General features: G+C 41.8%; 1 protein-coding gene across 8 annotated transcripts in view; it reads right to left on the reverse strand.

Annotated features, from left to right (window-relative positions):
* Positions 1 to 1,811: 1,811 nt before the first annotated feature.
* MBD5 (methyl-CpG binding domain protein 5) overlaps positions 1,812 to 12,112 on the reverse strand; it is a 125,053-nt gene continuing 114,752 nt past the window's right edge. For 6 of the 8 annotated variants that reach the window (XM_071810679.1, XM_065840591.2, XM_065840589.2 and 3 more), the window contains 3 exons: positions 9,733 to 9,845; positions 4,599 to 4,674; positions 1,812 to 2,434 (listed from right to left, as the gene is read on the reverse strand). In XM_071810679.1, the coding sequence (XP_071666780.1) occupies positions 2,363 to 2,434; positions 4,599 to 4,674; positions 9,733 to 9,845 (261 nt within the window). In that variant the 3' untranslated portion in view covers positions 1,812 to 2,362. The remainder of the gene's footprint in view (positions 2,435 to 4,598; positions 4,675 to 9,732; positions 9,846 to 12,112) is intronic. The other 2 variants (XM_071810681.1, XM_065840592.2) reach the window with 1 other exon arrangement.

Below are 12,112 nucleotides of genomic sequence, written 5' to 3' on the forward strand. Positions count from 1 at the left end.
AGTAGGAGTGACCAGTTTTTTAATCGTGCAACATTTTTTTAAAATGTCACAACACCGCATGACCTGTAATGCTCACAATATTTACATTGACTGCTTACATGGAACCATAAAAACTCTAAAAGAGGAAAAAAAAATCGGTATGGACTGCAACAAGCTACTCCTAGACCCACAGCAACGCCATTAACCCAGGAAATCAAGTGCACTAAAATACTCTCCATAGTCTACTGATGTAAGTCTACATCGGTGAGAAGTACAAACCTAAGGAGCCCAAATGCCAAAAGAAGGGTCGGTCAACACAAACTCGGCTCTAGGACAGAAAGCAAAGGGAGAAAGGAACGAGCTGGAGCTGGGCGCCCGCGCACCTGCGCCCACGCGGAACCGCGGAGTAAGACCCGCGTTGGGAAACCCACGCCAGCGACTCTCGACACGCACACAGCGACTTGGGACGGGAAAACGGGAGCGGAACTACACCCCCTGCCAAAAAAACAATAAAAAAATTAATCTTTTTAAAAATGAAGAAAATGGATCACTTCACACGAGCTTGCACGGAGGACGGTGGCGTCATGGAAAAGACAAATGAACCGTGCGGAAGGAAGGAGGGAGGGCTCCAGGCGCTGGAGCTGGCGTAGCCGTCGCGCTATCTGGGGCCGGAGGAGTGAGAGCCCTCGGGCCCTGGTCACCCAGGGAGAGCCAATGGTCCCCATGTCCCCAGGACGGTCACGTCCTTACGCAGGAGTTGGGGATGGAAGAGGAGGAACCAGTCGGGATGCGGGCACCGGTTTCCCGGGATGCTGATCACTGCCAGGGAGCTCCAGTTGGGAATTCGGTGGGGGGGAAATAAAAAGGGAAATCTGAGGTACGTGGTTGGTCCCGGCTGCCGAGGTCGCGGTTACAGACGCCACCGCGGCACCGGGAATGGTGAGCTCAGAGGTATTTTTGGGAAGCCTTGAAGACAGAGGATGCTGCTGCTTCCATCACCATCGCACCACCAGCAGTGTTAAAAAGAAAGATGAAATAAAATGGAAATAATGTTTGTGCTACACTTCCGTTCATTAATTTTATAATGGCTCATAGCTTTAGACTTTTAAATCTGTAGTGTATTAATTTTTTCTACATATGTATCACATTTCTCACTTCATATAACATAAATAATTTGGTTAATAGATTTAACCTGCACATTTCAGCCACATTAATATATATAAGAATCTGTTAATGGTATAAATAATTCTTTTTAAATAAAATAAATCTGATATGTTACATAATACTGATAAAAATTACTGCTGCTAATAGTTTTGTAAGCCACCCTTGATTATTTGTCTCGATACTGTGAGCTGGACACTGGAATGCCGTCAGCCGACCCAAACCGCAATCAGTGCTGATCACACTAGGGGAGCAGGGCCTCTGCCCCCTTCAAAGTCAACACGCTGCTTAACAACCTTAGATAATTTAAGCTAATAAACCTAGGGGGCTTGAGGGGTAAACGTTATGGGGGATAGAAAGTGTTTAATTTATCAGGTGGCTATGAAATTTACCTACAGAAATGGCTGGCTAAAATAGTCCATCTACTTTTTTTTTGTTTGTTTGTTTTCTTCTTCTTTTTAATAAAATCTACAGCATTCTACTTGAAAAGTTAAGTAAATAAAAACGCAACCGGCACTTGCAGCCTTTGAATTCTGAATTAAGAGCCGCGATCCCACACCCCGTTAGGAATCTGCGAGGGTCATTCCCAACACACCCTGTCCGTGGACACTCGGGGGCGTGAAGTGGATGCCATAATTATGGTATTACATAATCATGCCTTCTCTCTGCTGTTAAATACAAAAACAGCATCTTTTACATTATCATATAAAAGCATTTAGGCTGTATTTTTATTTATCACTTTACACTGGTAGTCTCTTGTATGTGTACTCAATAGAAACCAAAGAATTTTGTACACTATTTTTTGTACAATAAAAGATAAAGTGTGCATTAGGTACGCTTGTACATGACAATATTGTACAATATTTACATTTCAGATATCACCATGAAATTCTGTATTATCTATATACACAATGAAAATTTCTCAGAAACATTTGGACTATTTCTTATAATCACAATTTTAGTATTATAGAAAAAAAAAATTCAGTAATCATCTGACATCGTTACTGCAACCATTCAAGATTTCTGATTGGCTTATCCAGCAACCGCTATCCCTCCTAATCATCAAAAATATTGTACCACTAATGCGCGTAGCACCCTGGGATGGTGTCTATCTGTCTTCATATAAATATTGATATAACCACGTCTATATCAATACCTACACACAGACTTATGTGCACGTTCAGTTTGATAAGGACTGGACCAGTAACAAGGACATTCAATGTTATCTAGAGATCTTCCTCCTCTTGGGTTTTGGAGGCTTCACTTGTCTGTCTCCCTGGGGGATTTGGTGGACCTAAAAATAAGTATATTTAACAGTTAGCAAAGAGTATTGGTCAAAGTAACCAGCCAGTAATACATGAGTTACAGGATTGCTCTAGGTGCTGTTATAAAACCGTTCTTATTATCTCATGGAAATGTGAATTAAAAGGAACTTTGAGAACTTTAAGGCACCGGGGAGGAAAAGGTTGATGCTGCGGTCGGTGCATCTCAAACCTCTGCTGCCCTGGGGCTACAGGAGTTGTGAAACCGCATAATCGGCAACAAAACTGCAATTATGTCAAATTATTAGAGAGAAAACTTCATACATCATTGTGACGAGAGCGATAAAGTAGGTGGCGAGAAAACAGTGCTCACGAGTGGAAACCGGAGCAGTCAGAGGCGGTTTGCGGCAGCATTATTCAGGAACGAGCTGTGTTTGCGCAGGGAACAAACTCTGTCTTCACCTAACTATTGAAAGGAAATGTTCAATTCCGAGCTAAACGCTGGATTAACTTGAGCTTGGAGCAGCTTTTGGTGACGGGCGGCTCGGCAGGAGCGCAGGCGAGGAGGCGCCGGGTGGAATGTCACCCCCATCTGCCGGCGGAACGGCCGCGGTGCCGGGAAGGAGACTGCAGCTCCCAGACTGCAGCGGGCACCGGGCACAACCCCAAATCCGGCAAAACTCCCTCCTTGCGACCGGCCCGAATTCCTTCAGACCGCTGCATTTATTACATGTTCACCTGCTCTTACCAGTAATGCTTTAATTATCTGTTTTGCACGTGCTTTTCATTTAAAACGTAACTGATGTTTGAACAGGAGTGGTTAAAAAAAGTGCAAGCGACTAAAAAGAGAACCAATTATTCCCTATGATTGTTTCTAAGAATCATAATCTTTATGGAAATAAACCCTGATCACCAGTTTTGTGACCAGATAATGAAAAGATAAATCGAGGCTGTGCAATGATACGCAGGCTGGTGCACCACAGAACAACCAGATCAGCAAATCCAATCACAGCAGGTTCCCCTGAGCCCCTTTATATCGCAGTTAAAACGCACATTGCACACAGCTTTTAGTGTTACTGGATTTATAGGTGAAAGAAAGGTCCAGTCCAAGGAGAGCGCTGGTGGAGCGCACACGGGAGCTGTGTGTGCCCAACACATTCCCCGTGTTTATTTGGGACAGACCTGCAGGCAGATCCTGCTGCACTTTTCCTTCCCAAGACAGAAGGAAAACACGTTTTAAACCACAACTCAATCTCCTTTTGTACAATTCCCAAGTTTAAACAAAAGACTTGATCTTGTTATGACTTACGGCAGCCATTAAAGCTACTGAATAATTGTTCAATATTTCTTGGTCGCTCTGAAACCACCTCTAAGGCTGCAGTTCTGGGTACGTTTCCTTTTATGTAACTCCAGTAGTTTGCTCAAAGTTTTACCACTTCTAAACAAGCCCATGTATGAGCATCTTCAGTACTGAGCGTCAAATACCACGAAAAAGACTTTCTCATATATTCAAGTGTTTTATAATCAATAATTTGAATAACTCCTACTATGAGAGGTTAGACATGCTGTGATAGACTTTTTTTCATTTCTAAATGTGCTCCAATTGAATTATAGATCTATATGAAAATGAACATATTACATAAACCAAATTTTATATTAGAAAGATACTGAGACAACACAGAGTGTCAATATTTCAGAAAGAGCACTGTTAGACTTGATATTTAAAATAATCTTACCTTAGTGACAGTATCTTTCATTTCAGCTAAGGAAAGCTTTACTCAAAGAGTTTTACATTGGAAAGAATTATGCTTTTAAATGCGGTTTCACTATCACGCCACTCAAACTGAAACACTAATGAGCCTGATTTTGTGGCACTGGTCAGAGAGAACCCTTGGAATATGGGCAGGACTGGAACTGATCTCAATATTATCAGGCTGCATGAGTGACAGTATGTCCAGAAATCTACCTTTGTAAAATATAATATAAGTGGCAATAGAACTGAAATTCTACATCTCTTCCCATTTTTCAGAATATTTGCAAAAGTTTTTTAATGCAGGAGAAAGAGCAAAAATTTCACATTCCTTAAGAAAACATAAACAACATTTATGTTAGAAAGCACCGCAAACCAGCACCCCTCCCCGTCTTCAACTGACGCACAGAAAAAGCAGATTATCGCTAACATGAAAAGAGACTTACATTCCCAGACATTTTGTCTAGTTCGCTCATGGCCTCGTGTATAGCAGCTTCTAAATGGTTATTTAGCTTTCCACTTCTAGAAGAAAAAAGTAATGCCGTCAGTTCATTCTTAGTAGCCGAAGAAACCTTTAAAAAATTCATAATAAACACATTGGATATATTCAAGTAGCTGTAGAGCCTCCCAGGTTGTTACAGCACAAATAAAAATATCCAGGCACGAGCAGCAAAGTTTTCCTCTTACCCAAAGCACAAAGTTAAATATCCCTTCTAACCTGAAATAGCCAGAGGAAAATAAGTCATATTAGTCCTCAAAAATATTGCCAGTTTTCCATGGAATGACAGCACATCGAGGGCAATGGTCAAGGTACGGAGACGACTTTCTTCTTCCAAACAAAAACTGCCCCAGGTCATGGAGCAGCTCCGCGCACATCTGGTTTTACAGGGACATTTTTGATTTAAGGTGTGTTTCTTTAAGGAGATTTCCCACTTGCACACCAGCTCACACTTCTCTGTATTCACATCGCAGATCTTCCAGCGGGCAAAGAGTACCTGAGCATGTGTTACTATTGTTTACTGACAGTTTGTTGAGGATCTGTGCTTAAAATCATATATATATATATATATATATGTAATATATATATATATATTTAGACAGGTTGGTTCATTCCTGACTGCAGCTGAACAGGTACATTTATAAGAGCAATGAATGTGAAGAGAAATGGCTGAATATGGGATGAGCAAGAGATCGTCCTGGAGATGAGAGGCATTACTCTGAGCGTGTATATATATATATATCTCTCTCTCTATATCGATATCGATATAGATATATACACACCCTCAGGAGAAAACAAAGCAGCGAGGGGAGGAAGAAGAGGAGAAAAAGGAAGGACAACAACAGCAGAGACAGGTCAGAGAACAGCGAGGCCGCTGGGCCACTGGGACTGTCCCGCACAGAAGGAAACACTTTCTAAAAAGAATCTTCCCTTTTAATCCAGAAAGATCATCACATCAGCTGGGACATTCTTCCTCGGGACTTAAAGATTCATAGCAACTAAAAGCGCTGGCAAAAGGAAGCAGCAGAGCTGCTACCCAGCCAGCTCTACGCTCCTTCTGTCCAGAGTCCAGCAGGATGATTCGCCCACCATCGGCACAGCCGGGAGATCAGAGCCAGCAGATCAGAGGGTCTGGTGTTCGTTATTCTGGTGACATGTTCCCTAAGAGCATTTTGCATTGGGCAGCTGTGCTAAACCAGGGCGTGGATTGCACAAAAATATTCAAAAATTGAAAAGCCTGACTGACCACGGGACTGCAGCCATGATGGAGCTGCACAAGTTTAATTAAGGCTTTGAATGGTAAAGAGATTTCTGCAATTTTAAACTATATATCCTGTTGTAGTTTAAATTGACTGGAGAAATGACGAGATAAACTGAAATAAAGGTTCTCATACAAAGCCTGACGTCCAGCGAGGTCTCTGAAATGCTTGAGCTACACGGCTTGCAAACCCAAGTTTAAGCAATGCAACTTGGGCAAGTGAAGGCAGCCTTGGATATCGTAAATAACGAACAAATATTGTTTAGTGGCAGCATAACTTCCTAGAAAGGTAATACGACTATTTACAACGCAGCTATATTAATAACTGATAAGATCACTGACCTGCATGTCATTTAGAAGCAGATTTCAGATGTCAAGTCACCTATATGTGATGCAAAGTTATTAAATCAACATTGTGCTCTATCAGCAACCCACTCCCATGGTACCTATGAAATTATTGCTACCAGTCAAACCAGCCATTTGAAAGGATTTAAAATACAAATAACCATTTGAATTGCAGTCTCAAGACATGGCTGCTTTGTTCACTTTACTGTGAAGATGATGATCGGCCCTGAGCAAGTCAAAGTTTCCGAAGTGCCCATCACTGAAATGCCCGTTTACTGCAGACAAAACACTGCACCTAAAAATCTGAGAATTTGACATCAGAGGAACATCAGGTCTTTAGTGATCCAAAGCAACCTGTGTACATCCCAATTTTTTGTCAAATTGCATCTAGAGGATTCTAGCACCAGTTTGTTCCTCTCATTAAAAAGCAGCTTATTATCTCTTAGAAAACCTCTCCTGGCCAAGAGCTCTGGAGAAGGATTTCAGTTCCTTCCCTCGGGGAGGATAACAAGTAACCTTTTGTCAGAAGGGTTCTCTTAATCCTACTCTTCCCTACTCGGGCCTATTCAAATTTTACCAAATTGGCTCATTTCAGTGAAGTCTGAGCACGTGTTGAGCTGAAGCTCCCTCTCCCAGCGGACATAGCCCAGCTGTCACCTTGCTGCTCTGGGCAGCTCCCGCAGAGCTAACGGGGACGTCTGAGCGCACCCACCCTGCTCGACCCGAACGGGACGGGACAAGCTGCTACTGGAGTCCCACCAGGAGAGAACAGAGACACTTGGACTGGGTCAGGATGGAGAATGATTGGGGCTGGGGGTTGGAAAGGTGGTGGCAGAGATGTTCTTCCCTTACTGGAGTCCTGGTCAACTCTGAACACTGCTCATGTCCAAGAGGAAGGACGTCAGAGATGGAGCTCTTCAACTCTAGGAAGCCACCGCCCAAATGTCATTTTGAAAGAACTCAGAATGGATGGTAGAGGTGGGGATGGCAGGGATGGTAAATGGCACATCCCTGACAAAAGAGAAGGCAGGTGTGGGAAATACCACGCAGAGGAACCAGAAACCACAGCAGAAGGAGACACTGTGCTGGGTGTGACCCACAGAAGGTGCTGGGACAGGAGAACACTTGTGGACAGAGGAATACAGGTAACTACAAAGCCTGGAGAGAACAAAGATTAGAGCAGACAAGGCTCTGCTAAGGGAAGAGCAGGTCACCAGCAGATGGTCTTGTAGAGACCACGACCAGACAGGTGAGGAAACGGCCACACCGTGACCTGCTGGAAGCAAGAAGAGCCGGCTTGGAGAAGAACGGAGCGGCTGAGACGAGACGGAACCCAGCGAGGCTGGGATGGCTCAGCGGTTGGTTCCTACAAGGCCCAGAATAAACCCCAGGTTACGGATTCACCCCATGGCTCGGAGGTTTCCCCAGCGAACACCTCATCACAGCTACACACAACGCGTTGGACCTCACTGCCGGGGAAGTCACAAAGCTCTGTGTGACACAGGTAACTTAACTCGTGACTGTGCTGACCACATGTGCTACAATGACTTTTTTGTTCTCTGTTGTCTTGTTTAGAAACCTGAGAAACTAAGTAACAAACCATTTAAAAAACTTAAAGTTAGGTTAAGATTTACAATTCACAAATACTGGATTTAGGGTGCAACTTGATTACCTCCCTATTATAATACTGGTTTTAGCTTTGCACATTATTTTTCAGCTTTGATTTAGTTTTAATAATTTTATGTTTAACATATATTATAGGAGATTGAGTCAAGACTGTGCAGTGAAGGAGATTACTGCACTAGTCCTGTAACATCTGGTGCCAAAATTGGGCAACATACGAGGGCTGAGAGACAAACTGTAGGAACACAAAGGATAATTTCTGGGGTTACGGTATCTGAATGTCATTTTGAGGACCTGGACGATCACCCTGCTCTGCTAAAGACTCTGGACCTGTGTGATGCTCATCTACTCTGTCTCAACATCAATCTCTCCCGGCTTCCTTTACCCATGTCGTCTTCACTACAAAAGCGTTCATCTCGATGCCAGTACGTGATATGTGTACGTGCTGAGTACTGACAGGTAGGAAATAGGAGTATTAGACATGTAGCGATTAGATCTAACGTTAAATGTTTTAAAAAATCTGGACCTGTGTGTAACAAGATGCTACAGAGACACATACCAAAAGAAGATAGAGATGGAAATAACTTTTTTGATGAATTTAACAACAGTACACAGGAAAAGGAGGAAGAGTCCAGGAAGAAATACCAAAAGATTTGAACCATGAAATAAGCACAAGTTGAAATGTGGAGAAAAAACCCATCTGGGGTGTTTGTTTCCTCATGTTTCCTTATGGGCAGGAGATGGGGCAGAAGCAGAAATGGCACAAAAAAGGCGGCTGTGTTCAGCGGGTCTGCAGACCACCCTTGCAGTCTGCTAAATGCACAAATGCAAATCAGAGCATGGCAATTTTTCTTAAATGGCACTGTTTTTGAACACCTCTTTACACTTGCTCCTGGTGTCACCTCGCTTTAGTCCTGTATTTCACTTCAGGGACACAGGCAAATAACCGGGGAGGTGCCAAAAGCCCTTTTCAGTTCTCCCTGCGTGCCCTGAAATGCCAGCAAGATATTTTGACACCGACATTGTCTCGTTGGCATAAAAAGATATTTCTCTTAAGCGCCGCGTGCCATATAAATAACAGAAAAGCTTACGCCTTAAAAGGAGCTGAACACAAATAATTATTTAATTCCTTTAAGCCTGTGCTTATTGTGCTGAAGTACTGCAGCTGACTTTAAATTCTCCCACAAAGTGATACATTTTCACCGCAACAGTAAATAAGCAACAGCAACCCAGCACAAATCCAAACCATTTTTGCTTTTCTATCCTTTCACAGCTGCCCAGGACGTTCTTCTCCGAAAGTCAACACTTTCCTCTTTCTGTCTGTGCTGACGCTTCACGTCCTAATACTGTTTCACAGCCTCTGTATCCTTGTATATTTGTAAATAAAAGCTAAAAGGCAAGATAAAACCAAGCAGTTCATAGTGTCTGGCACAAAGCTCTGGTTAAATACAGCCAGACCCCACAGATTCCAAAATGCTCTCGGTAACGGGAAATAAAGGGAATTTATCTGAATAAACCTGCTGCAGGAGCTGCCAGAGGGACAGTGAAGAGAGAAAAGCTGCTTCGGTCACAACAGTTTCGATAGAATAACTTTTTTTCTTCTGTAAATTGGAAATCCTACACTTGAAAGCTCAAACAAGCAGGCTGACATTTCATAAAGGCTACTGTAAATATCAGAAGATGCAATAAAAATGCAGATATCAAAGATCACAGATGATTATCATAAGCAACAGGAGGAATTCAGAAAATGAACTCTTCAGTCTGGTGGGCCTGCTCACTCTCCAAAATGAAAGTCTTGAGCAGGAAAGGAATTTAATTAATCTGTTTCACCGGTAAATAAATGAGTTTTCCTTACTTTCTGTTCCTTTTCCTGGCTCGGCTGTAAGCTTCCAGACCTTCTGTTAGTGTCTTCAGCTTCTCCGGCTCCACCTGAGTGAAGGTATGAACACCAAACCACATTACCCAGACCTGCAATTATTAAACACCGCTTTTACTTTACTGCTAGACATGCATTATTATGGAGCCTAAGTTTTGCTGCATCCATAAGACCTTCCCAGCAAAGAATAAATTAATGTATGGCCATATACACCCCCTCATATATGTATAGAATTTCTCTACACATCCACACCACTAGCAATAAAAAAACAAAAACCCAAACCCACGACACTTAAGAAAACAAAACTAAGAAGGAAAATACTATTTTTTAAGCCTTGTCTTTATATTATTAGCACTGCTGTTGAAATCTCGTGTTTTGTACTCACACTTTACAAATGTATTTTACGCCTGGAATGCATTAAAACACCAAGTTGCCCAGTACGTGATGTGATTTTTACAGATGCCGTCAACACAAAAGCGTTTGGTATCACCTCAGATTTTGGGGTAAAACATTTAAGGCCCCATTTCAGCGACGCTGCTGCTGCCACGGCCAAGTTCATTCCCGTCTCCGAAAAGCCACGGTCCGCGCTTAAGTTAAAACGCTCAAGGCCTTAAACAGGATGAGCAGCTTTATTTCTGAGTTATGAATCTGCGTCTTAGCTAGAGCTCGCCTTAGCCAGCTCATTTATTGCTCCAGAGAAATGTCTTTTGAAGTTTTCTTACTTAAGGATGTTCTTTAGCGACTTGCCGAGTCGGGAATGAACTTGAGCACGTGCTCAACAGGGCTGCTGAGCTGGGACTGAAAATGCTTTAACTGGAACTTGACATGCTCCTGAAACCAAGCAGAATTAGCATCTTTTAAACAACCTGTAGATAAACCACTGTGTATAATCACCGGCACCACTGGGTAGGTACCCGTTGGTACTCGGATAAACAATACAAATGTGAACGAAAACTAATTACATCATCCATATGATCTCATCATTTGCATTCTCAACACATTAGTCCACTTAACTCTGCATGTTATTTTGATTTGGCTCAGTCATTTCTGCTTGTAAAAACAAGAAAGGGTATTGAAACACATCGATTTAAAGAAAACTAATGGACAGACTCCTTTTTCTTGGTCATTATTGCTACATTTTGCTTGGCTTATTTTTTAATCTTTGCATAACTGAACAAGAACCTGATAATATTTCATTAAAAAGCACAGCTTGTATTCTGATACAAGGAAAATTAATTCAATAAATACAAATTTATTAAGCGGGCCTATATACAACCCAAGAAACAAATTTAAATGCAAATTCCCTCTAAATGCAGCCTTTCGATTACTAAATCATTTATCTTCCCAATGAAACCGCATTTCAGACGTGACAACGTGAAGTTAATGAGTGAGCAAGTTGTCAAAACCTCGTGAAATAAGGCCTGATATAATAAATGTTTAGACCAAATTTCACACATCTTGAACTTACGCATCCGATAATGAAACTGGGGAATTACTGGCGTTTCAGGAACTTAGAGGACAAGAGTCACTATTGATTAAAATCTGCAGATGGAGAGGCAGGAATTCTAGTTTCATTAAATAGATTCAATTATGCCGCAGATGGCAGCACTTTTACCTTCAAACCATACTTAATGTTCATATAAGATAGCAAATACTTCAAATATTTCCAGACTTTGGCAAAACACAAACACTAAACAAGAAACTGATATTTTTCAAGCTGAACAGAATTAAAGAGCAATAACATGAACATCTTGATCCTTTACCATGGAAATTTTACTACATGTCAGAGTTGTCATGAATGCCGAATTGTACATTATCCATATCCATGAGATATATATATATGTGTACACAAGGAACAAACTTTGCGAAGGGTTGTAATACCTGCCATGAGATAACGAAGAAAATTCAATGCAAAATATTTTTATGAAGAGCTGATGTGTCTGGGTAACAAGGGACTTAAGTGACAAAAAGGAATCAGTAGCATCATATTGTTTATAACAACGTATTGGAAGCAACTCTAACGGATATACTGGAATTAAGAATATAATCTGCCTTCATTTACAATAAGCCATGACAACACTAAATGATACATACAAAAGGGATTTCCAGGCCATTGATAAATCACACCTATTGTTATCGGCAGAACTATAAAAGCTGCGTTGGAACAAGCTGCTTTAACCGATGGCAAGTCCTGTTGCCAACAACCCTTGTCCCATAGGAACCCCCATGGACAGCAACTGCTGCTCACACAAACCCTCAGACTGTCGCTCTCAAAACCTTGTTCCTCTTTAGGTGATTTGTATAATAATCAAATTACTTAATGAAATACACATCCTCTGTTTTGGGATGCACGCAGCTT

Source organism: Patagioenas fasciata, chromosome 7, assembly GCF_037038585.1.
Source record: "Patagioenas fasciata isolate bPatFas1 chromosome 7, bPatFas1.hap1, whole genome shotgun sequence".
Lineage (NCBI taxonomy): Eukaryota > Metazoa > Chordata > Aves > Columbiformes > Columbidae > Patagioenas > Patagioenas fasciata.